The sequence below is a fragment of the Phalangium opilio genome, unplaced genomic scaffold (genome assembly GCF_054372755.1).
Source record: "Phalangium opilio isolate 3A_F unplaced genomic scaffold, DU_Popi_V2 ptg000070l_1, whole genome shotgun sequence".
NCBI lineage: Eukaryota > Metazoa > Arthropoda > Arachnida > Opiliones > Phalangiidae > Phalangium > Phalangium opilio.
Genome location: NW_028324182.1, coordinates 11,545,844 through 11,572,084, shown reverse-complemented (window position 1 = coordinate 11,572,084; position 26,241 = coordinate 11,545,844). Strand labels below are relative to the sequence as shown.

Below are 26,241 nucleotides of genomic sequence, written 5' to 3'. Positions count from 1 at the left end.
AGGTTAGGGACCGGAAGTCGCTGTATATAACCATTAGGTTAAAAAAAAAAAGGTTATGAAGATCGCAGAACCGTTAAGGGTCACGAAATACGTCGTTTATTATTTTACCCCTCACTATGGATTAAATTAAAAAGGCTTGAATATTGGATTGAAAAATCATGATTGGATGTGGAAAACGTTTGCAAATAGACCCCCGCTCTCAATCTCTCTCAGTGATATAAATGACACAAGTAAACTAACCCGAAAAGCTAAATTAAAATTGGTTCAACAAATGGTTTTATTATGTTAATTTGTACAATGTAATAATATACAATGTACAATCACTGTATTGCACAGTTTGGAAAAAGATCATCTGTTCAGTTTAACAGGAAAAAAAAAACCAGGTATTTTTTATATAGAATTTCGTGATGATGAAAAAATTGGCAATAATTTGGCCTACTTTTGTAATATTTTGCTCTATATCTATAGCCTTGTCAGGGAATCATATCATAAAATAGAAAGGAAGGAATAAATTCGAAATTTTTTTAACCTTTACCTCTAATCCACTTGTTCTGGTCCCTAAGTTCAGGAGAAATCGGAACTGAACAGAACTGGACAATCGTGCTAGCTAATTTATTCCTTCCTTCTATTAAAAGATACGTGTCCCTGTGTTCTGATATTAATATTTTATTGAGGACAAAACCGGCCACGTAATAAAGTTGATTAAACTCTAAATATATCATTTCAGTACCAAAAAATCGTGAAAGACGTTGATATGAATATTGTTATTGCTTAATGTACGAAAAATAAGTACACATTCTCACTGTGTACTAATTTAATTAGCCATATGCCTGATCAGCGCACATGGGCATAGCGGCCAAAATTGGAACTATCATAAGGATGAGCTTGAAGTAGTGGCACTCTATTTTAACTCCCTATAGGGCATAATAAGTCAAACCCTCGGAGATGCCATTACTCCATTTTATACGAGCTAAGAGCGGAAAAACGTATTTTATAAATTTTACACCTGTAAAATCTTTTAAAAAACACTTGGAACTTGTATTTCTACTTACGTTCGAGGAAATACCACCGTTTTCTGAAGGTAAGAGTCTTTTTTTATACATTTATTAGTAATAAAAACATTTAAGGCGAGCTAAGCCTTGGTCATGGCCATAATGCAGATTTGCACATAGAGTGAATCGCTAATCTGCCGTGTTTTACAAGACCAAGGCTTAGCTCGCCTTAAATGTTTTTATTACTAATAAATGTATAAAAAAAGACTCTTACCTTCAGAAAACGGTGGTATTTCCTCGAAAGTAAGTAGAAATACAAGTTCCAAGTGTTTTTTAAAAGATTTTACAGATGTAAAATTTATAAAATACGTTTTTCTGCTCTAAGCTCGTATAAAATGGAGTAATGGCATCTCCGAGGGTTTGACTTATTATTATGCCCTATAGGGAGTTAACATAGAGTGCCACTACTTTAAGCTCATCCTTATGATAGTTCCAATTTTGGCCGCTATGCCCATGTGCGCTGATCAGGCATATGGCTAATTAAATAAGAAAATTATTGCTTATTAATTAAGTACAGGCATCATTTTCTTTCAAATTCAAATATTTGAAAAGTCTGAAAAATTCGGGAGTGTGGCCTAGTTTCGCCTCAGTTTAATAATCTAATTGCAGATTTTAAATCCACTAAAAGATTTGCTTACGTTGATTAATTTTGCTTTAGTTTAAAAAAAAAATAAAAAAAACATGAGGTTGCGTGTGTGTGTTTTTAGTTTAATTACGAAATGGAATTCAATATTCGCTAAAACCGTGAGATGTATTTATAATACATAATTATTTACAAAGTTTAAAAAACTTTTATTTATTAAGGAATGAGATTAGAGAAGAATCGATCAGGAAAAAAGAGAAAAGTTCTAAGAGGTGTTTTCGTTTTTTTAGAAGATAGTGAAAAAAGTTGATAAGACATAACGGATAGAATTTCTTAACGAGTACAGACTCAGCATCACTTATTGGTATCATTGAAGCTCAATGATTCGTCGCTACCAGGATCAGTACTCGCCGGGCTAAGGCTACAATTTGAGTCCAATAGTATGGCACCGTCAGAGCTACAATGGTCGATAAACCTGTCCTCTGCGGATATAACATTGACAGACTGAGCTAAGTAATTTAACCTTATTGGAATATTTAGCAAGCAGCCAGGAAAGAAAGAAAGCCCAACTAAGTTTTGCAAAAACTAACAAAGTCTTTCAAATGAAACAACCAAAAAAAAAAAAAGTGCCATAACATTTTGTCATTCAAGAGCGACAGAGAGAGAGAGTGAGTTCAACCCGCAAACGTCATCCACAAACCAAAATTTTTGCAACCAAAACGCAAGCGTCCGAAATAAGTACAATGTAGCACAATTACTATGAAAATATTTGCAACTTTGACAATATAAGTCAAGCACAAACAAAACTACCTAAAGAAATGCTAGAAATGGTAGTACCCAAGTGTAAACACTTCATAAGTGTGTGTAACATGTTGCAGTTAATAAAATCAGTGCAAAACCGTGTACTATATTGGGTTTTTGCAAAATTAACCCTATTTAACCATGCATAAAACTGGTTTTTGCACAATAATAATTCAAATTGCAAATCAATATTGAACTAAACAAGTGCATTGAAAAAGCCCCATTTCAGGCAATTACGTGCAAAAATGCATGGAATAAAACTGGTTTTTGCGCAATAATAATTCAAATTTCAAATCAATGTAGTGCTGTCAGAAGCGCCGGTGTGACGTCACCCATGCTGTTTTCCCATAAAGAAAAAAAACGGTAACTGTCATGGCCGCCCATTGCTAAAGGCAAACTCGTGACGTTTAACCTTGGATCTGACGTCACAACTGACAGCACTCTATATTGAACTAAACAGTTGCATTCAAAAAGCCCCATTTCAGGCAATTACGTGCAGAAAACACGCGGATAAAAATAGGCATGCTTAGAAATGAAAGGTTTATCGACTCACCGCTTTCGTTGGTATGTTTGGTCTTTTTGGCTGTTGAGGCATTGGCGTTGGCTGTGGTGGAGGAAGCCGAGGCGGTGACGGAGGCGGCGGAAGAAGCGCTGGATGGGACTTGAGGTTGAATGGAGGCGATGGATTCGGGCCAAAACCTTTGGACGCAACGACTCGACTGATTCTTGGGTTTTTTGGCTTTATGGCTAGATTCGTTGCTGCTTGAATCCAACATTGGTTGCAAAATTCGTCTACGCGCGTTGATGAACCAGTTATTGACTTGCAACAGCGTTAAATTGGTTTGAGTGGCCAATTGCCGTTTCTCATCTTCCGTTGGATAAGGATGCTGTTAACATGAGGGGAAAAGGGAGGAGGGGGAATACAAAGAACCAGTGGTCAAAAACGTTTCTCGATGCAAATAAGGAGTAAATTATCAACAGAATTGAAGGAAGTCAAGGAACAAGGGGCTTGACACTTGCTTAATTACTGGACCCCCACTATCTTCATCAGGGTTCGTACAAAAATTTTGGAATGAAATTCCCTGACTTTTCCAGGTTTTCCCTGACTAAATTCCACAAATTTCCCTGACCATATGTAATAACTTACGAGGCGTAAATATATGAAAACCAATCTAAATTCACTCGAATCATTTTTGCACGAGTTGTCATTGTTATAAAGATAAGTCAATTAATTCGTTTAAATTTAACCATAAGTAAATCATAAATAACCGGAGCGAGCGAAGCGAGCTCCGCGAATTTGGGGCTCTGCTCAAGTCTCAGACAACACTTTTTTTGGTCACCCTTATACTGTTATCCAGACTATCAATTTCCCACCAATATATTTTTCTCTGACATTTCCCTGACTTTGTAGGCCTATTTTCAATTTCCCTGACTTTTCCCTGACCTTTTAAGCCCATTTTCAATTTCCCTGACCTTTTAGGCCCATTTTCAATTTCCCTGACCTTTTAGGCCCATTTTCAATTTCCCTGACCTTTTAGGCCCATTTTCAATTTCCCTGACTTTTCCCTGACCTTTTAGGCCCATTTTCAATTTCCCTGACTTTTCCAGGTCGTGTACGAACCCTGTTCATGGTCATTGGATTGGGTCACCATATATAACAACTTACCACTAAATGCTGAAACAACCAAGACTTCATGATACTCGTGGCGTGTTTTGGCAGAACCCCTCGTTTTTGTTTCTTGTTTTTACTAAGATTGTCTTCGTCATCTTCGTCTCCACTACCTAACAATGAAGCAGTTCGCGGAGCTGTTAAAACCCTTAAGGTGTCAATAAAACCACTTCCTCCATCTTGGGCAAAAAAAAAAAAAAACTATATATTCTTCAAGTACCAATTGGTTGTATCCTCTGGTTATTGGAGGCTAGAGGAGGCACAGTGGACCCTATTTGAGATAATGGCGTACTACCATGTACAACATGAGCACTTAATTGAGGCTGTATTCCAGATGTTTGAATCTAAAACGAAACAAACACCTTCCAGGTAAATCAATACTCTTTTAATTGTTTCTTGAGTTAACCCTAATCTAAAAATCGACAAAGTTTAGTGTATGACATATCCTTAATCAATATTTCATTACTAATCAAGAAAACTTAGGGATTGGATAACTGTACTTCGCGTTCAAGATGAACTAACATTTGATTCGGATAAATATATATAAGTATGAAATGGCTTCCATATCCTTAGAACAAAGGACAGAGCTAAGCCTAACGTTGAAGAAACGAGTCACACACTCATTCACAAGATCCATAATAAAGAAAGTACTACAAGTGGCAAAAGTCAAATAAACTCGAGTACACAATTGGAATTACATATTAATTCCATATTTCTAAGTATTTTAATAACTTCTTTAGTTTTAACTGTGATTAACTTGGATTGTTCTAACAACACGTTGCATGCACCACATTGCAATGAAACCGACTACAAGTGGCAAACAACAAATAAACTAGAGTACACGATTGGAATTACATATTAATTCCATATTTCTAATTATTTTAATAGCTTCTTTAGGATTTAACTGTGATTAACTTAGATTGTCCTTGCAACACGTTTCATCCGCAACATTGCAATGAAAACGGTAATGGTGAGAGAGCCACCACGCTTCTCCCGCATTACGATAGATGTCACGACATTAGTTCAAAGAGCAGAGTTAAACCTAACATTGAAGAAACGGGTCATATTCATCAAAAGTAGATAGGGGGAAAGTAAAGCTCGAGGATGGTTCCCCACCTTTGACTGTGGGTTTCCTCTAAGTTTAGAAGCTCTCTCTCCTCTCCCTTACCTCCTATGCGAGTTAGCCAATGACGTTCGAGAAAACACCCCAACCCCTTATCGATTTTTTTTGAGAGGTAGTTCATAGCGACGGCAGCGCCCCGGGACAGTAGCCGGTGACATTGTCTGCTCTAAAGGAAAATTCAAATCAACCAAGTGTTACATCGTTTAAAAATTCGGGGCGCTGATTTTTATCCTTTAATAGTCCAGGCAAAAAGAAATGCAGAATAACCACTACTATCTTCTTCATGTTTTGACTTAAGAAGATCACAAATCATATCATATAACAGTTCATTCATGGATCCATTACCTTTCATACAGTTAAATATTCTAATTCTACTTCCAGTATCGTCCGTGGTAAAAAGATCGTCATTTATTAATTTTAACGTTTCCACTCACAGATGTTGCTTTACCCTATATCCGTATGCAATCTTGTTAAGCCTTAGCTAGTAGGAGTCCTTTTAAAACTGTTTACAGAACTATTTTTCGGTTGCAAATAGGCACTGACAATGTGCAATGCCTCTCCTACGCGAGGGGGTAGGAACTGTGAGAGAGAGGAAAGAGGGTTTCTAGGTTTTCATGGCGCGGGGATCTTCCAAGTGCTTTACTTTCCCCCCTATCTACTTTTGTATTCATTCAAAGGATCCTAATAAAAACAGTACAACAATTGGTAAACGTCAAATAAACTCTTGTACACGAATGGAATTACATATTAATTCTATATTTCTAATTATTTTAATAGCTTCTTTAGTAATTAACTATGATTAACATAGATTCTCCCAACAACATCACATTGTCATGAAAACGGTAATAGTCAGACATTCACTATGGTGACCATTGTCATAGCTTCTCCCGGATTATGATAGATGTCAGTAAATTCGTTTTTTAATAGCCAATAATAGTAGGGAGACACTATGACGTCACAAAACGTCCATAATTCAAACTTACGCTTAAAATTCAAACTCAGAAAACAAGTATGACCAAGGATGGATAATGGCACCAATAAGGAAAGTTAATTAATTAAAAACGCTGACGCAAGAGGACAAATGAATTTTATCAAAATTGTTTTTAAGCTTGAGTGATTGTGGAGGGAAATGTGCCAAGAATTTTAATTAGTCAAAAACCCTAAGCCTTGTCAGAGAAAAGGAAAATTCAATTAAATCATAACCCACGTTTCTACATTACATCTATATTAATAAATAAAAACAAAATGATTACAACAATTAAGCTTACCTGTATAGGCTGAGCCACTATTCCCTGGGGCGTTTGAACCATTTGATAAACTTTGCATCCAGAGACAATTTGATTAGGCCCCACTGTTGCCATGGAAACTGAATTGACAGGGCTTTGAGTAGTTCTAGGCTGAATATTAACAAAACTATTCCCAGTGTTGCTATCACCTCCCTGAAAAGAAAAAAAAACAATAATTAAGAATTAGTTTTGATTCTTGTTAAGCCTAACTAAATTAATAATTTCTTTTACCTGAGAAATGCTTCCATTACTGTTGCTATTCATTCCTGGCGAAAAGGAATGAGGGCTTGAGCTATTAGAAGATGGAGATGAACAAGGATCTCCATTAGAAGGAATCCCAGGGTATTCCGTTCTCAAGAGATTTTCACTTTGCATCTTGTTTTTTAAACAAGTGATGTAACGATTACAGAAGTCTTTACAAAGCTCTTGAACTTTTTCCAACTCCAAGAGATGGATTCTCAATACTTGAATAGCTTTAACCATCTAATGAAATTGAAATACGCAACCTTTCTTAAGCCTTGGCCAAAACTTAGCAGACTACTATTAGAGCTTCAACTAGCGCCTTAAGCCTTGGCCAAAACTTAGCAGACTACTATTAGAGCTTCAACTAGCGCCTTAAGCCTTGGCCAAAACTTAGCAGACTACTATTAGAGCTTCAACTAGCGCCTTAAGCCTTGGCCAAAACTTAGCAGACTACTATTAGAGCTTCAACTAGCGCCTTAAGCCTTGGCCAAAACTTAGCAGACTATTAAAATTTCAACTAGCGCCTTAAGCCTTGGCCAAAACTTAGCAGACTATTAGAATTTCAACTAGTGCTACCAAAAATGTGAAAGTCTGTCAACTTACCAATCCATCTACATCAGGATCGTCACTGAATATGGGTTTCCCATCTCTTTCTTGATGTTGAACAAAGGCTTGAATGTCTTGATTAAAGCTTTCTGACGAAGACATTTCAGCACACTGAGTAGCGTACTCACATTTTTCAAAGAGAAGTGCCAGTAATGGAAATAATGGATGCCTAAAATTAAAATTAAAATTAAACCATTAGTACATTATTACTAAAATTAAAGTCTTCAAATTTATTTAAAGTCTACTTACTTGTAAACTGCTCTTTTATCGGACTCAAATCTCGCTTGAGTCTGAGGATCTAAGGGCTCATCCAAAGAATTTAACTCCGTTGGCACCATGACTATATCAGATTCATCCTGCCCATCGGAGTCTTTATCAGCTGACTGCGTCATCACCTCATTTGTATCTTCTTCTTCTTCGTCGTCGTCGTGAAAATCAGTATCTGGGCTTCCAGGAGATGGTTCTTGCATGATCGAAACAGAACCTACAATAGAGTAGTGGCACTCCATGTTAAATACCCATAGAGCTTAATACAGTCAAAGGCAAGTAGGTGCCATTACTCTATAAAATCCCCTAATGTAGAGACCCTCAAATCGCGACACTGTTTCTTCTGAATCTAAATATTTAGTGCCTCAAAACAAATCTCGCCAAGTAAATCAATGCCTGTAATAATGGGTGTGGTTGTTTTAAATGGTTGACATACCCAACACAAGCTTACCTAATTAGTATGACAAGCTTATGTTTCAACAAAACCATTTTCTAAAGCTATCCAATTATACAAATGAATAAAACTGATTTGGGGATTCTACTCTACTGTATGGTCAAATGATTTTTTAATTGTCTTAATGCATTTATTTATTACTTCCTACAGATGTTTTTAAATTATTAATTACCCTTTATGGTAGGCAGTCATACTCGCGTCATGTAATCTAAGAGTGTGTGCTCTGTAATAATATGTGTATTGGCTTCAAACAAAATTTAACTTGAAAGGCTTCATAAAATGGCTTCCTTTAGAGCTTTATTTACATATTAACTATAAAATTAATCTCCCATAAGTGGTTATAACTGGTTATAATATTTTACGCGGGCAAATCTCGGCCTAAACTACGGGTAAGCTACGCTACTACACACCGGGAGTCCGGGACAGGCCCAGCACCCTTGGGAAAGCGTGGTAGTAATGGAAGGAAAACCCACAAGTTGACAACAATGAAAAAACAGGACAGAATAGAGCTATCTCAGTTGTGACGTCAGTGCCTCGGTAAAACGTCAGGGGCTTAGCTTTGACAGTGGGCGGCCATGTTTGGTACCGCTTTGGTTCTACGGGAAAATAGCATGGGTGACGTCACACTATGGCTTCTGAGATAGCTCTATAGGCCTACCAATCGAACTTCCATGGTTTTAATCTTTCGATCAATTAATATTTTCAATTAATCTCTCGAAAGTAATGGCGATAAGCGTTACATCGTTATCCCTATCGCCACTGAAACTCTTAGGGAAAGAAAGGGATGAAAATTAGTTTGATTGACATCTTACCTTAAGTCCGTCAAAAATGGCGTTCCTCCTCTAATATGACGTCATTACTCGGCCCTGCAGAGTATCACGTGATACAACTATCAGGGCCCACCCATGCTGACGTTGTTAAGAGAACCGTCGGGGATGAAACCGATCCTGAAAAAAATTAAAAGAATTCTTAATAAAATTTTTTTTATCGCATTCGCGTTTGAACGATGTAATTAATTAATTATTTACGTTAGTTACGCGATTAAATTTGAAAAAGGCCCAATACAATATATAATTTAATATATATGAAATCAATGTAGAAGGCTGGATTCCCATTATCCCTTGAGCCGCCCTTTTCCGCAAGCAAGGCGATGTTTTGACAAGGGAAAGGGCTTCTTTCCAATGGTGGGATTCGCGGGAAAACGCTCCTCCCCCGCCCTAATTGATGGTGCTAAAAGACAATCCCCATAGACGCAAAGCGCTCTCCCACATCCATCCATATATATCATATCATATTACGATTATATTAATCATTTATAAATCATAATAAAAAAACATGGAAATTCCACAATTTTAATAATCAAAAGTCTTTGGCTGTGGATACATCAATAAATAACTTTGAAACAGAAATGGATAAAAAAAAATGAGTTAAACCTAATTTCAATTTGTTTTTTAATATATTTGATTAGTTTTAGGCCTAATTTAGTTTCTTTGAAGACCTTTTTAGGCATAAGAAATAGGGAATTTTTAGCCTACAAGGAACTTTCAGAATCAGAACTGAACTGAACCAAAAAATGTTCTATTGTTAGGCCTATAACATTTTTGAAGAGTGATGATTGGTTGGTTGGGTGGGTAAATTCTTTCCAAAGCCTTGTATAAAAATTATATATATTCCACACTTTTTATAATGCAATTAGTTTTAGGCCTAATTAAGTTTCTTTGAAGACCTTTTTAGGCATAAAAATAGTTTTAAGGAATAGGGAATTTTAGCCTATAAGGAACTTTCAGAATGAGAACTGAACTGAACAAAAAAAAAATGTTCCTTTGTTAGGCCTATAACATTTTGAAGAGTGATGATTGGTTGGGTGGGTAAATTCTTTCCAAAGCCATGTATAAAAATTATATATATTCCACACCTTTTATAATGCATTCATTAGGCCTACAGCGTTGTTTTTTTATTATTTAAATATTTATTTATTTATTTATTCATTTATTTAATGGACGACTGAAATTTTATAATAATAACCAGACCTTGATTGTATTTTTGTGAGTTAAAAACAAGAGAATTATCAAGCTTGACTTTTTCTCGGGCTTGATGATAAATTTAAAGATTAACTAGTGGTTATTATTATTATTATTATTCCATTTTGGTTCTCAACAATTGAATTGTGGGTAATATTTACAGTATAAGATATTTACAGGATTTTAGTGTAAAAAAAAACAAAACAAAAATTAATAGTTTTGACAGTTACACCATGGATGAAGGATGCGCGTGAGGAAATTTGTTTTCACTCTACAGGATCGGCAACTCCCTATCTCGAACGACAGAATATTCTGTATACACTCTGTTACAACGTCGGTTGTCAGCACGCGCAAAGCTATTTCTCTATGTAACGTAGCTTTGTACGTGATGACAAGAGACAAAAAACTTCAGGATCTTTAGGATTTAAAATATCCGAGAGTTTTTTAGCTCGAGTGCACGGACCTCTAGGCCTTAGTTTCAAATGCGTGTAGTAGACTGTATGCAATTTCACACGTATTTGAAACTAAGGCCTAGAGGTCCGTGCACTCGAGCTAAAAAACTCGCGGATATTTTAAATCCTGAAGATCCTGAAGTTTTTTGTCTCTTGACAAAGCTACGTTACATAGAGAAATAGCTTTGCGCGTGCTGACAACCGACGTTGTAACAGAGTATATACAGAATATTCTGTCGTTCGAGATAGGGAGTTGCCGATCCTATAGCGTGAAAACAAATTTCCGCACACGCATCCTTTATCCATGGTTACACCACAGTCTTTTTAATCTAAGGCTCTAGCTATAGCCGATTCAGAATGATCTCCACCAAGAAGCTCTTGTAAAAGGTCAGCCAATGGTTCAAATGCTCTGACATAGGCATTACGGCTTAAATGAAAATAATCGTACAAATCATGGTGGCTGATTGTTTGATCGTGATTGACAAAGCCAGGATCAACATTTAATAGTTGAACTAAAGAAATTTCGCTTAATTCAGCATCTATCTTGTCATTAACTTTAGCAAATTTTTCTCTTAATGGATTAGGGTATAAACCACAAGGGAGCAGTTTCTAAAGATAATTATAATAATTAGAGATGTGGCATGTGGTATTAAGAAGTTAAGCTAAATATAATAGATACCTACCAAAACTACAACAGTTGCAGTTGGCTGGTGAGATACTATTGCTTTGGTACATTCAATAATACCATCCGCAATATTATCTACACTGTCTTCGTGATTATTACTACCAACTGACAAAACTACAACCTTTGGGCAACAGTTATCTAATTCACCATTTTCAATCCTCCAAAGGACATTCTGGGTTTTATCTTCGCTAATTCCAAAATTTAAACAATGCATCGAAATGAAGTATTTTTCCCAGATCTATATATGCAAATACACATCTTTTAGCAAAATTTTGAAGATGGACTGGGAATAGGGTAATCATAAACAAAAGTTACATCTGAATGGGCGGCTAATGCAACTACAGAATCACCGATAAAAACAACATCGGGTTCTTTGACTTTCGCCTCAATTAGAAACCTTTTGTGCTGAAATATTATATTTACAACTCAAATTTTAAAATTTTACGATTTAAAACTGGAGATTTCCGATTTGACAGAAAATGAACCTAAGCCTACAAGCTAAGGCTTACCATACACATCCACCTGTCATCCCCGTATATGTCATCTTTAGGTACCGGCTTCGTGGTGGTTTTCTCCAAAGAATTCATCGTAACATTAAAGTTTTCAATTAAAATTACTCGCAGACTGTCAAAAACAATTAAAATTTTAAAAATTAAATAATATTCTGTAACGTAAAAGAAGTATCTACGTCTACGAGACAGTCGAGAGACTACGAGCAGCAATTAGTTTTAATGTCTTATGTCTATGGTACTGATTTTTAGAGCCAACCCGATTATCAAAGTAGCCCAAAAAACACACACCAAGGCTAAAATATTTCAAAACCGCCAAAATGCAGCCATGGCAAAGCCATATCTTCCACGCAATTGATCTTCGAATCAAGCCCAATTGGCAGTTTTCCCGCCCAATCTGGCATCTCAGAGGTTTCCTCCTTACTCCTTAGTAAACGAAAGCCTGTCAGTCACTTTTATTAGGCGAAAAGTCTGTAAACTGAAGTTTAATAATATCTAATTAATAATCAAAATTAAACTCTTCAAAAATGTCAAAGATATCCAGTAAGTCTAAGATTAATCTTATATAATTACTACTCTAGGCCTAAATATAGTAATCCCCTGTATTTTTTAATTAGAGCTTCGCTTAGCTCTCTTGCAACTTGCAGTTACCAAAGATAAACAAGCTAACATTCAAAAGGTTGTTAAGAACTTAAGATTATATTTTAACTAAGATTAAACCCCTAAACTAACCTATTATTCAGGCTTGTCAGCTGATAACTAAAGCCGCTCAAGATGGGGCTCAACTTATTTGCCTTCCTGTAAAAAATATTTCTAAAATAATCTCCCCCCTCATAAATTTAGTTTTAAGATGAATATTAAAAATTTTATCAAAGGAATGTTTCAATAGTCCATATGGAAATCAATATTTCCCTGACTACGCTGAGAGTATTCCTGGAGAAACTACCAAAGCTTTAGCAGAAGCTGCAAAAAGCAACAAAGTCTACCTCTTAGGAGGGACAATCCCCGAGTCTGACAATGGCAAACTTTACAATACTGCCACTGCTTATGATCCAAATGGAAATATGCTTATGAAATATAGAAAAGTACCTAATTACGAAAAACAAATCCTTATCAAAATCAACCCACAAATATTTTCCGTTGCGTTTCTAGAATCATCTTTTTGATGTTGACATTCCAAACAAAATTACATTCAAAGAGTCAGAAACATTGACTGCTGGGAACAGATTAGGATCATTTGTTACTCGTATGTCATCCTTAAAAGATCTCCATCATTTTAAAAGCCTATTTCTATGTTTTTGTCATGAATGTCAAGAATTTAATGTGAAATTTATTTTCAGCTTATGGAAAAGTTGGTGTTGGAATTTGTTATGATCTCAGGTTTCCCATCTTAGCTCACGTTTACGCACATCAAGGTATTAAAAACTCTTCTCCCATGTAGGGGAAAGTAAAGGGGGGGGGGGTCTTTTAAAGCCTGGTACATAGTACAGAGCAATCTCCGCCATTTTGAAAAAAAAAAGGGGAGGAGCCATTCGTAAGCCTTTGTCCTCTCCATGACATAGAAAGTTTTTTTAAAGCTGGGTACATAGTACAGAACATTCTCCCGCCATTTTGAGAAAAAGGGGAGGAGCCATTCGTAAGCCTTTGTCCTCTCCATGACATAGAAATTTTTTTTAAAGCGGGTACATAGTACATAACATTCTCCGCCATTTTGAAAAAAAAAGGGGGAGGAGCCATTCGTAAGCCTTTGTCCTCTCCATGACATAGAAATTTTTTTAAAGCCGGGTACATAGTACAGAACATTCTCCGCCATTTTGAGAAAAAGCGGAGGAGCCATTCTTAAGCCTTTGTCCTCTCCATGACATAGAAATGTTTTTTTTAAAGCCGGGTACATAGTACAGAACATTCTCTGCCATTTTGAGAAAAAGGGGAAGGAGGCATTCTTAAGCCTTTGTCCCTCATAGAAATCTTTCCATACTTTCACTTACCTTTTCTTCTTCTTATTATCAAAAGAAAACTGTGATTTTCTGATCTATCCTGGTGCCTTCACCAAACCAACGGGAGAGCTTCACTGGGAACTTTTGAGTCGAGCCAGGGCTGTGGATAATCAAGTTTTTGTGGCTTGCATATCACCAGCTCGTGAAGAAGGTGGCTCTTTTATAGCCTATGGACATAGCCTAGCTGTTGATCCATGGGGAAAAATTTTGGCACAAGCGGATCATGAAGAAAAATTAATCCTCGTTGATCTAAGTAAATTTTTTTTAAAAATTAATTACAGTTAAATTCAATTAATAATTAATAATAACTAAATTTACGCAGATCTAGAAGAATCAAACTTAATTAGGGAGCAAATTCCAGTCTGGAGGCAAAGAAGGGATGATTTATATAAAGTCGTCTCCTTACTACCCAAACAAACTACAGTTTAACTTGAATAACAGAAATAATCCAAAAATTAATCTTTTGCAGGACACAAGTTAATTAATTAAAGATAATTAATAATGGTATTAAACTAATTAAGATACCAATCACAATTTCAGAACAAAGCCTGTGCCAAAACAAACAAAACATATATACAATTTTATAGGTTATTAATTATAATTATTAATTGGCCTAATTGAAATTAGTTATTAGCAGAAAAAAATTATTACTTATTTATCATCGTATTAAATTAAATTAAATTAAATTAATTATACAATATTAAAGCTTATTATTATTTTTTTTTTACCATATCAATTTTATATTTATTCCGACAATGACATAAAAAAACTCTTTAGCACAAATAAGTGACCCCCAAAAATAATCTAAATTAATTAAACATAAACCAGGAATATTTAATTAAAACTATTATAAATTATTGGTCCCAGTTGAAAGAATTTTGAATAAAGGGGTAATTAATAATTACTAATAATAAAAAATGGAATCTTCTAATATTACAAAGCTGAACTAATTATTTCTTTGATATGTTGTTGTTTCCTTCATCATTCTTTTAATTTCACTTCTATTAACCAGGATCCTATCAAATATTACCCCAAAATATGATATTATTATAATATTTTTACAAGTCTAATTAATTAATTAATATTTATTTTAGAAAAATAGCTCCTCTTCAAATGAGCCCTATATTCTAAACAATACACTTACAAAAGTGTTGATGGATGTAAGATTTTTTTAGACATAATTATATAAAAGTTTGTCTTGCCTACCTTTGACAACAAAGCCAATGTGTACTTTTTACCGGTATAAATGGGATTAAAGGGTTTCGGCAAGCTGGCTTATTGCAGCTGAAACCCACTTGAGGAACCCTTTTAAATTCATTCAGAAGGTAATACAAACCTTTAAAACGGAGTTGGGGGGTAAACTATTATCTATTTGTTATTATAAATTAGTTATTAGTATTTACACGTGACGTATTCATTTCATATTTTAAATTAAAAACTAAACTGGACTTAATATAATTTTCTCTATTGACCGGAAATATTCTAGAAGATTGGTGAATAATCCTCTAATTTTAAAAAATTTCAAGTTACATGATTTAATTTTAAAGTTGGCAGATTCTTATTTTTTTGTCTAAAACTTTGATCAAAAGTTGTGTCTTATATCATCCTAAGACCATCTTGTTTTAGCACATTATTCAGTTTATAAAAAACCCATTTATTTTTAAAGATTTTTCAAGCTTATTAATTTAATGTCAATAATTTTAATATTATAAAATTTGTCTCGCCAGCCAGCGTATGAAAAATTATTTTTCATTCCATGATGCATAGTTATATCAATATTAACATCGGGAAAGGTCTTTCACTCTATAGTTAATTATTTAATTAATCTTCCAAATTATACTAATTCATTTCATTCCCAAGTGGTATCAAAAATAACTTTTAAAAAAGTATCATTATTCATTAATTCACGTTTAAAACTAAAAAAATTTCATACCTGATTCAAAAAATAAACTATTCAACTTAATAATTAAATTCACCGTCTAAAAATGAACCACATATTCAGCCAAATTTTTTTTAAGTACCCTGTACCAAATGCGCGCCCTTTCTCAACCAAAACCTCTCATTCCACAATTTTCTAAGGGATATAAAATTACCTAACGATGATGAATAATTAATTAAAATTTATATAACGAGTACGTGTCTTTGGTGAATACAAAATGACCCCCTTCACACACATTAAAAAAAAAACCTTTTTGCGAACATTACTATTCCTAAATGGCACAATGACCTTCGATATAAAGAGTTTTTTTGCGTTTAAAAAATGCAAAATACCGTAATTAATATGAATATGGTGTAATTAAAACTTTGTGGGCGCGGGGGGGGGGGAGGGGGAAGGTAAGGGTGAATACACGAACTTTAATTTTTTGGGTTAAATTTCTCTTTTTTCCAAAATACAAAAATATATCACAGAAGTAGTCTACAAATAACGGTGGGCGATTGTACTTTTACAAAATAAGTTCTATCTCTCTCCCATATCCCTAAAGCCAACCCAGGGGCACCCTTTTTAACACTTTGTAATTAGTGTTTTTGAGGGGGGCAAATTAAATTAATTACAAATTATACTACTAAAGCCCTCATCGATCCGAATAGTTTGACTCGTTACTCATAATTAGTGTCTTTGTGGTAACTGCAGTGGCTAAGGATTGAGGACTGAAAGAGAATTCCCAAAAGTAAACGTGACGGAACTTTAAATCTAAGTAAGAAAACTTACCTAAGTGGTTGTTGATGATATTGGGCTAACAACTGATTTAATTGATGAGGATCTAAAGTTGTAGACTCGGGATCAGATTGGTCAATGACAGTAGCCACAACTTGTTGCGGTCTTCCATTGGTTGTCAATGGTTGCATGACTTGATGTGAAACTGATGTAGATGAATTGCAACTACTAGAAGATGCCACCGGTATATTCGACTCGGGATGTCCAACCATATCATTAACAGGAAGAGCGGAAGCTCGAATTAGACCAACAACAGCTTCTGATTGGGTACTAATGCGTGTGACAATCTCTCCATTTGCGAATTCAGTCACAGAATGTGTCAATGCTGACATAGCCTGAGTAAGAAGATCAGCGGAAGGAAGGTTGTCTTGGGTACTAGCAATCTATTTTATAAAATTAATAAAGAAATGGTCCCTAGAAATGTAAGTTTCGTCATTGAAAAATAAATTACCATAGTTGGATTTAAAGAATCTCTCTCGATAAAATGTATTTTTCTCTTAATTCCATTGATGATTACAGTGCCTTCCGATGCTAAACCCCCACTGGGTAAAGTTTGGGTAATTAGGAATGGACCCGTAATGCGATTAGAAAGATTTTGTACAGGAAGTTGGGCCAAAACTTCTTGTTGTTGCGAATTTTGTAAAGAACTCGACATAATTTGGGATGATGAACCTAATTTCAATTCATCATCATCATTTTGGGCTTCTTCTTGTTGATCTTCAACCTAAAACCAAAATGTTTACAACAACATAGAAAGAAACACACACACACACACACAGAGACACACTCTACATACAGGTTTTTGTTGCTGTTGCCTTTCCTTTTCTTCATTATTCTTTGCAAAATTCTTATTTTGCATCAGCAAGTCCATATGCTTCTTCCTTTGATGTTGCAACAACTTTGCTTTACTGGCGTATTGCTTATGACACCAATTGCAATGATGGGGATGCGTAGTTACGCTTCCAACTGTTTGAGAGAATGTAGGGTTTGGTATGCCAGGTACTTCGGGAACTCCACCCTAAAAACCCGGAATAAATAATTCCTTATCGTACTTTATTTAGGCATGTGCGAGTACTCGAAAAGGTTCGAGTACTCGATCGAGCTTCGAGCCGAGTACTCGGCTCGAAGCTCGATAAGCGATTTTTGAAAAGCTCGAGAAGTTTTCGAGCCTTGACCCAAAGCTCGATAGCCAAAATTGAGTTCCCAACCATCTATCAAAAACCCTGATTGCGTGAAATCCTACTTTTTCGATCTGCGCAGGGGTTTATCTAAGCTTAATTCTTATTGGCTTTTGAAATGGTGTGACACAGAACCAGGTCCGATATATAAGACGACTTTTGATTGGCTCTTATAGTTTGAGTTATTCGTAGCATAATATAGAAGGTTCATGTTCTGTTCGTAGCATGCATGATGAACATGATTAAAAACAAAGAAATTATTTCATCATCCAACGTTAGCCGCGTTGTTGGAGGAAATTGGCGCCATTTTTCCCGCCGAAAACAAGTATCAAACAGTCTTTAGTTTTGTAAAAACTAAAGGCTGTTTGATACTTGTTTTTATTTATTTTCGTGATTCTGTCTTAGCAAGAATAAAGGCAATGAGTTCCTTCTGAAACAAGCTAGAATAATCAAAAGTCGCCTTATCTAAAGAGAAGAACATTTTTAAGGCTCGAAATCCGATTTTTCATTAACTTGAAAGCTCGATAAGGCTCGAAACCCGATTTTTGACTAAACGTTAAAGCTCGAGAGCTCGATAAGAAAATCAAAGCTCGGCTCGAAGCTCGATAAGAAAATCAAAGCTCGGCTCGAAGCTCGATAAGAAAAATTTTTCAAGGCTCGAGCTCGGCTCGAAACTGAAAATTCAGGGCTCGCACACCCCTAACTTTATTTTGATTAAAGCGAAATTAGGGGTATAATGTTACAAAAAAAAAAACCTATAAAAGTTATTAAATTCCATTAAAGGAAATCATTTAAACCTTGCTTGCCTTTCTTCTATTGCTCATGGGTAATTCCGCACCAGGATGGTTTCTTAATATATGCGATTTCCTCTTTGAACTTGACTTGTAAATCTTTTCGCAATATTGACAGTAATAATCGCGCGTTGTTTTAAGAATGGGCAAATTTAACTCGGGCACCGAATCAGGGCGAATATCGGGGTGTCTTTTAGCCAAATGATTAACTAACATTCCCCTTCTCTTAAAACCAAGCAGACACGAGTGGCATTTGTAGATAAAACGATGGTAATCAGTCGGAGAAACCTTAAAGATGCGTTATTTTCTTAGAAAAATAGTTGGGATTAAAATTGAATGTTCATTTTATTTACTTTGGGAATGAATTTTTTGGAGGAAACTGGTTTATGAGGCCTAGTGACAACTTTGGGTTCTTTTTGAGGTCCGTGCATTCTTTTCATATGTTCTTTTAACTTATCCTTTCGTTTAAATTGCTTGCCACAATCCGAACATAGAAATTCACGATGATCAGAATGTCTCAACATATGCAATTTTAGTTTGTCAGGTCTCGGAAATTGTTTTTCACAAAGTGGACATGGATATCTTCTATCGGAATGAAATGCTCGAATGTGTTTCCTAATTTGGTTGTATTCTTCAAAAGGCTGTTAAGTCAAACAAGTTTAATAGTTTATAAATATCTGGCTCTTGTAATTCTTTTAAAGTCGCCTTCCCGCCTTACTTTTTGGCAATGAGGACAAGTATAAATGCCATCCTTACAATGGCTATGAACATGTTCTTTCAACGTGATAATCTGATGGAATCCATCTTTACAAATTGGGCACTCGTAAAACTTCTTTTCATCACTATGTACTTTAATGTGACAAGCCAAAGCGGAATTATTAAGGAATCTCTTGGAACAAATGTTACACTGCAAAGGTTTCGTATCTTCGCTACCGTGCACCATATAATGACGAATCAATCGTTCGTCGGTAGCGAAAGATTTATAACACAAATTGCATTTATAGGGTTTAAGGGGACAACTCGATGTTGCCCTAACACCTCGAAATGTTGTCAAAGCTTTTGTTCTAGGTATGCCGTGACTTCCCGCGTGTTCTACTAATTGCCTTTTGTTGGTGTATTCCTGTTAAAAAGAGTTAGTTTAATTAATAAGTACTTCCTAATTATTTCTTTTATCTCTTACATTCGCGCATTCGGGACATTTATAAACATTAGTACAAGAAGCGGGAGGTTCGGGCGACGCCATATTCTCTTCATTAACACTGGACTGCGTTTTGGAGTCCTCTTCACCAAGGAGACCTCCAATATCTTCAGTTTTATGAGAAAGTGCGTGAAGATGCATAATAATGGCTCCGTTAAATCTTAATTTGCATTGGGTACAATTCCAAGAAACAATTGGTTTCTTTTTCTTCAACTTTGTTTTTTGCACATTGTCATTCTCCCCTCTTTGCCGGTGTCGACGTACGTGTCTATTTCGATTATAAACGTGACTAAATTCCATATTACAGATGGGACACTTGTATTTTTTCTCGCCAGAATGTAGAATTAAGTGACGTTGAAGACTGTAATTTCTGGGGAAAGTTTTCGCGCATATCTCGCAAGTAAATACTTCTTTTGGAGGCGACAAGTCACTCTATTACGTAAAAGGGAGGGGGGGGGGTCATAATTAACATTGAATTTGATAAGCTTAAAGGGAGGGTGAAGTAGAAAATCAAGTGATTTTTTATCGATTCTTCTACTAATTATAAGACCAGTCTGCATAGTGAAACATTCAGGAAATACCAATTCCGAATGATTTTAAAATTCAAATTAGGTTCAGATTTTAAGGATAATTTTAAAGAAGGTCCTCCGACCAATCGCGTAACGCCCTGCCTTTTTATTAACAAAATTCTCGTGGCACGTTCCGCGTTGAATGAAATTTATCTCGAGATTTGATAAAATTCGCGCGCGACGTGACAATCGTGGCGCGAGACACAGAGCGTGCCACGAGAATTTTGTTAATAAAAAGGCAAGGCGTTACGCGATTGGTCGGAGGACCTTCTTTAAAATTATCCTTAAAATCTGAACCTAATTTGAATTTTAAAATCATTCGGAGTTGGTATTTCCTGAATGTTTGACTATGCAGACTGGTCTTATAATTAGTAGAAGAATCAATAAAAAAATCACTTGATTTTCTACTTCACCCTCCCTTTAAGAGGGTTTTCAAAGAAGCTAGGAAGAAACCCATTTAATGTAATACCTTATTAGGTTTAAGGATTTTATTACGCGTAATTTTAGAGTTAGAGGAATTGGAATTGGAATTTTCCGTGTAGTCATTAATTTCGGTTGAGGATTCCTCTTCCTTAATGATTAAATAAGGAAACGAAAGTATTTAGCCCCAGGAATAAAGGAGAGGGAATAGAAAGTGTTAAACCAGAACCACAGAAAGAGGGGGGGGGGGGGAAATACCAAGACAATACGTACTTCTAAATTGATTGGTTTTGGTTTAGATTTACGCGCCAACGCAGCTTGTGTCGCGTCATTCAAAACTTCAATAGCGCTCTGGAATGATAAAAAAATTAAGTAAAGTAAATGAAGTTTAAAACAAAGCAAAGAAAAGTAAATGAAGTTTAAAACAAAGCAAAGTAAAGTAAATGAAGTTTAAAACAAAGCAAAGTAAAGTAAATAAAGTGTAAAACAAAGTAAAGTAAATGAAGTTTAAAACAAAGCAAAGTAAATGAAGTTTAAAACAAAGCAAAGTAAATGAAGTTTAAAACAAAGTAAAGTAAATGAAGTTTAAAACAAAGTAAAGTAAATGAAGTTTAAAACGAAGCATATTTACTTTAGGCGTTGGTTTAACTTTAGTTTCCTTGGCCAACTTTAAACTTTTAGCTCGAGCTTTTAATTTTGCTTTTCCATCTTCAGATTCTTCCTCTTCATCATGCTGATTTAAATGTTTCTGAAGATCCACCGAAGTTGAAAAGCGTTTGTTACATTCGAAGCAAGGCCAACTGTTATCCCTTTCCTCCAAAGCTTTTCTTTCTTCTCCATCAGGTTCAAGTACTGTTAAATTCCATTTTTCGGAATAAGCCTGCGAATACCAGACTCTAAGTTCCGTTTTGGGGTTGATGGGTTTGGTGGTATTGAAGAAGAGTTGCTGTCCTTGTTGAACCAGAATCAAATTTTGTTCCTTGAATGTTTCTGCTGGACGAACAAATCTCATCCAGTTGCTAGTACTCTCATCCGAAGTATCCAAACACACAAAAGATTCTCCATCTTGATCAATCTAAAGGATAATTTCAAACAAATTAACTAGGCCTAGAACTTAAAATTAACAACAATTAAGTTGATAATTACCACTAGAAAGAATTCATCCTTCCCTTTTTCCATTCTTCTAACTAAAGCACCTTCAATTGGACCAAACTGAGTTCTCTTAGGTATAGTTTTCTTGGCAAAAACTCCATAAACTAAAAGGGAGCGTACATTTTTATTAATAGAAGTTTCTTTCAGACACAGTGATTTAACACTAACTGGGCTCTCCATCTTCTTCTCTGATAGCAATTTTGTTAACATAAAGGTATGTTGCTGGCAAACTAGCCCAAGCTCTACTAAGAACTGGCTTATCAAAGATCAACTGTATTCGATGTCGCGGACATTCTTTTTCATAAAATTGGCCACAATCTTCACACCCTTATTGAACAATTTTGAAAAAATGAATTTGTAATCTTTTTCATAAGAAAAAGAAAAAAGAAGTATTAAGGAAAATTGAAATTACACGTTCGTCCAGTTCTTAAATCTCTCCTGGGTCTTGAATCTTCATTTTGTTGAGAAGATCCCGGCATGGCTACCAACTCCATTTTCATCTCGTCTATTATTTCTATCTCCTCTGGCATACTTTCAGAATCAGGGTGTGAGGCGCTGCTAACAACGCCGCAACATTGTATATCTTCCAGGGTTTCAGAGTGTTCCACTAATAAAACGTAAAAACAACGTAAAACACGCATTTATTCAAAAAATAATACATTAATATGAAACTAACTCTGCGCGTTAGACATCAAATGGCCACTACTACCAGCTACCATTCCATGACTGGAATCCATTTGAGAATGCGATGATAACACTGTGCTACTTGCACCATCTTCGGGAGATTCCAAATCTTCGATACTGTTGATGAACCCTTGTGTTGTGGAATGAAGAAGTTCCTCGGAGTTATCAACGTGATGTCGATAATTATCAGAGCTATCAACTCCTTCCTCTTGTCCGTGTAGTTTAGGTTCCAAGTGGATGCGATTACGACTCATAGATTGTGGGAGTAAGTCTTCGGTTGAAGAAACGTAACTATGAACGGGAGTTCCTGGGTTTTGATGATGATGATGATGATTATGATTATGAATTGGAGAGTTGTATCTTTGAACGTCTTGTTGGGAAAAGCATGGCTAAGGAAAAGTAGTTTTATTTTTATAAGAAATCTTTCATACACGCGAAAACACGTTTATCATTTACATCCATAAGATCATCAGGGCCATCTCGAGTACTGCTAACAAGGGCTACCCCTCTTTCCAAACCATAAACATCCATAGGTAAAGTTTGCGTACAACTTGTTGGAATCCCGGAAGAGACTCCAACCATTTCATGATGTTCCATGTACATTGAGACAGCACCCATCAAATTATTCGAAGACGAAGCCACGGAAAAAGGAGTAGCTCTGTGAGAATCCATTTCAACTTCGTGTTGTTGTTGTTGTTGTTCTTGTTGCTGTCGTAGATCATTATCATCTTGAACCACTTGTAAAATGGGATCCCTAAGACTTTGATGACGATGACCAATGTTTCTAAGATGAGACTCTCTAAGAGATTGATCGTTATCAGAAGAAGTTCCGGGTGAAGGACCTTCTTCCAACTCGGCGGCGTATTTTTGAGCCAACATATGTTTATGATGAATGGGGAAAGAAGAAACGAGGCTGGATTGGGGTTGATGATGACTGTGATGAGATTGCCCCTGTTGCGTTTGGGATTGTTGTTGTTGCTGTTGAATGTTGTGCATGTTGTTTGTGACAACGGAGGAAGTACTAGGGGCCGAGGTAACTAATGGTGATAGAAGATCTCGTTGCGATAAGATAGGAGAAAGAAGGGAGTGAGCTAGGTTCAGGGCCGCTTTGGTATCATTACTGAGAAACTGAGACTGATCTCCACCACTAAGAAGGTTAGAGTTACGTTGAGAAAGATTAAGGTGACTAGGCATCTAAGTGACAAACATCATTGAATTAGTTTCAATGTCACAAATGGCAGCAAACGTTTCATCTTCCACTCACTGGAATAGATTGTCTATGACTATGAAGAAGACTGGCGTCTAACCCAGCCAAGGTGGGATCGGAACGAGAAACTGAGGCAATGTAGGTGGCTAAGCTATTACGATCTAAAACAATGGGTATTCCTCCTAAATGAGAACTCGAAGGATGTAGAATCAGGTGATTATCTAAGGAGCTGGAAGAACCCATTCCAACATCATCCATCTCTTGGGAATCCATGACGTCATTCTGCAGAGATGAGATCAAAACTGAAGAGTGAGGAGCCACAGAATCAGGTGGAGAAGATGAAGCTGGTGAATGTGTGCGAGAAACTGCACCCTGAAAACTCGATATTAATATCGTTCAAACCCTTTACCTTTAATGGTCATTAAAAATACTTTACTTGTGTTATTAACGAAACCGGAGAATTACTGCTAGCGTGACTATCCTGCCTCAAACTATAGTGGCGCATACTGTTATCCGGAGACTGGCAATAACCACTAGCAACAGCCTCACTATCAACTCCATTGTAAGAATGTATAGCCATCTTTAACGAAATTTTTGCTCTTATTAAGTTAGAGGAAAGGTTGAATTAAAGGACCACCGTCAACAGAATCAAAATATTCGTGTTTTCTGTACAGGGTGATAGATTTTATATCAAATATTATCCCTCTTAAAGGATTTAATTATTAAAAATTTATTTAAAATGTTATTACAAAAAGTTCAAATTGTATAGGATAGCCGCTCAGATTTTAAAGATTCTAGGTTTAACCTACGTGCAGCGCCTCTCTAGGGAATTTAGTGTAACTATCGACGCCGGCTGATCGTAACTTCGGCTTATTTCTAGGAGGTAGACCGTAGCTCCCGCGAGTGCGCGGCGGGTCTAGCCAAGGCTTACAGGATTTGTAAAGGGAAATTTTTCGGATTATGTTAGTTTTTTCTGTTAAACAACTTGAACATCCAAGAATCGCGCATCGTTTATTGTAAGGCATCGCAAAATAAATCTCGATCAAAAGGTAATTAACTAGCGATAACGGATAATTGAAAAAATTAGCCGAGGCCTAATACCACAAGACCGCCGCCATAGAATGATAGAAATTAGATCAGTCAGCGGAAAACCGGGAATGAAACTCGACGCGAAAGAGATGGCGCTACACGTAGGTTCTTTCTGGCGGTCTAAACTAAACTTTTTTTGGGGGGGTGAAACTGTATCTTTCGTTGTTAATTACCTAATTAAATTTTTATCGTATTCTGATGAAAATTGGAGATTAACCATTTTTTGGTGTCCTCTAAATATTTTCATGGTTTTTAAACAAATTTTTTCTGGTGACGGTTCTCCTTTAAAACGTGACTACATACCTGTCTGTAATTATCAGAGGCATTACTCGATTCTGCCATAACGTAACTAGGAGGTGAACTTTGATGATATGCCATTGAAGCGTGTTGCTCTGAGGGATGTTCAGTGATAACGTATTTAGTTTCATGGGGCTCCTCTCTCTGTCCATCTCTATGCTCGTGATCTTCCTCAGGGCTGTAACCCGATTGAGGTCGACCAGAGCTGTCACTAACAAACTCCACCTGATATGAATTGTTAAATTGTGATTGGAATAAGACTAGTTGGGGTTCAAATTGCGTTTAAGTACTTACATGATGGTAAACTACATTTTGGTTAGACCATCTACTATGTGTGGGAGACTGGGGGCTCGATGGTTCAGGCAAATTAGACATTTCACGATAAAAGTAGTTATTTTGGTGTATTCATTGTAAACTATAATCAGTATAAACGTACGTCAATCACATTGATTACTATTACTGAAGATCGTTTACGTAATAGGCCTAATTTCAAAAGACAAAAAAATGACCTGACCTTATTAACTTAGATGGATGATGAAGGCCATAGGCCTACTTATACTTAGCCCATAAAATAGTACGCGTCCCAATTAAACCTAAGCTGCCTAACCAATTGTTAAGCCTAAAATAAAAATAAGCCTACCAACGCCTTTATTGAATAGAATTAAAAAATATAATAGTGAATATTAAAGTACAACAACAGTCCGGTTTGTTTTTGACATTTGTAAAAACATCTGTAACGTTACGTTCCCAACTACCTTCCTTCCCCATAAAAAATGGTAGGTGCCTTCCACCCTTACAAATATAATGAACTCGGCAAGGACAAAGGGGAATCTTCAAGCGGAAGTTATTTCCACGATATTTGTATTTGTTTCTACATATTAATGAATAAAAATTAAATAAGACTCACCCAATTAGTTGAATTCGCTAAGAAATGGGTTAAAATTAGTGTTAAATTTAGACGGGAGCCCCTTTTCATTGACAACAAAGCGAGACAAATATGGCCGCCTATCACGCATGCTCCTTGTATATTTTCCTTCCCGACGTTCGCGTATAACGACGCATGCGCAAGATCGAGGACTTAGGCTTATAGACTAATGGCACCCCATGTTATTTCCACATAGACATTAATACAGTCGAAGGCAGAGGGCTGCCATTACTCTATATTATAGGTTAGTCTACTCCTTGAACACTG

The 26,241-nt window shown here is 36.0% G+C and overlaps 4 protein-coding genes across 10 annotated transcripts; 1 reads left to right on the top strand and 3 right to left on the bottom strand.

Moving 5' to 3' along the window:
* Window positions 1-253: 253 nt before the first annotated feature.
* Window positions 254-9,223, bottom strand: LOC149661638 (homeobox protein PKNOX1-like). Of its 5 annotated transcripts, none has more exons than XM_089843148.1 (10): window positions 9,113-9,223; window positions 8,897-9,031; window positions 7,613-7,847; window positions 7,361-7,532; window positions 6,746-6,997; window positions 6,497-6,667; window positions 4,326-4,449; window positions 4,103-4,242; window positions 2,990-3,323; window positions 254-2,117 (listed from the first exon to the last, which is right to left on the bottom strand). In XM_089843148.1, exons 3-10 carry the CDS (start codon window positions 7,831-7,833, stop codon window positions 1,990-1,992), a joined length of 1,542 nt encoding a protein of 513 aa, XP_089699274.1. In that variant the 5' UTR covers window positions 7,834-7,847; window positions 8,897-9,031; window positions 9,113-9,223; the 3' UTR covers window positions 254-1,989. The 5 variants fall into 5 exon arrangements, with proteins under 5 accessions (XP_089699274.1, XP_089699278.1, XP_089699276.1 ...); XM_089843152.1 differs by having other exon boundaries at window positions 4,103-4,218; XM_089843150.1 differs by lacking the exons at window positions 8,897-9,031; window positions 9,113-9,223 and adding an exon at window positions 8,743-8,870.
* A 199-nt stretch (window positions 9,224-9,422) lies between these two features.
* On the bottom strand, window positions 9,423-12,184 carry Paf-AHalpha (Platelet-activating factor acetylhydrolase alpha). The gene is made up of 5 exons (XM_089843186.1): window positions 12,043-12,184; window positions 11,752-11,866; window positions 11,558-11,647; window positions 11,241-11,480; window positions 9,423-11,166 (listed from the first exon to the last, which is right to left on the bottom strand). Exons 2-5 carry the CDS (start codon window positions 11,827-11,829, stop codon window positions 10,882-10,884), a joined length of 693 nt encoding a protein of 230 aa, XP_089699312.1. The 5' UTR covers window positions 11,830-11,866; window positions 12,043-12,184; the 3' UTR covers window positions 9,423-10,881.
* LOC149661636 (omega-amidase NIT2) lies at window positions 12,156-15,880 on the top strand. The gene is made up of 8 exons (XM_089843181.1): window positions 12,156-12,294; window positions 12,369-12,430; window positions 12,495-12,551; window positions 12,627-12,836; window positions 12,904-12,997; window positions 13,092-13,166; window positions 13,765-14,001; window positions 14,071-15,880. Exons 1-8 carry the CDS (start codon window positions 12,279-12,281, stop codon window positions 14,175-14,177), a joined length of 858 nt encoding a protein of 285 aa, XP_089699307.1. The 5' UTR covers window positions 12,156-12,278; the 3' UTR covers window positions 14,178-15,880.
* Window positions 14,113-26,128, bottom strand: LOC149661635 (uncharacterized). 3 transcript variants are annotated; one of them, XM_089843127.1, is made up of 20 exons: window positions 25,957-26,128; window positions 25,344-25,464; window positions 25,056-25,274; window positions 24,100-24,243; window positions 23,721-24,035; window positions 22,913-23,650; window positions 22,449-22,845; window positions 22,185-22,379; window positions 21,941-22,090; window positions 21,767-21,876; window positions 21,252-21,695; window positions 20,894-20,971; window positions 19,614-20,063; window positions 19,152-19,553; window positions 18,787-19,074; window positions 18,440-18,721; window positions 17,261-17,482; window positions 16,916-17,188; window positions 16,459-16,847; window positions 14,113-16,397 (listed from the first exon to the last, which is right to left on the bottom strand). In XM_089843127.1, the coding sequence occupies exons 2-20, from the start codon at window positions 25,422-25,424 to the stop codon at window positions 16,322-16,324; spliced, it is 5,253 nt and encodes a 1,750-aa protein (XP_089699253.1). In that variant the 5' UTR covers window positions 25,425-25,464; window positions 25,957-26,128; the 3' UTR covers window positions 14,113-16,321. The 3 variants fall into 3 exon arrangements, with proteins under 3 accessions (XP_089699253.1, XP_089699251.1, XP_089699252.1); XM_089843125.1 differs by having other exon boundaries at window positions 21,941-22,099; window positions 25,957-26,124; XM_089843126.1 differs by having other exon boundaries at window positions 18,449-18,721; window positions 21,941-22,099; window positions 25,957-26,122.
* Window positions 26,129-26,241: the final 113 nt, after the last annotated feature.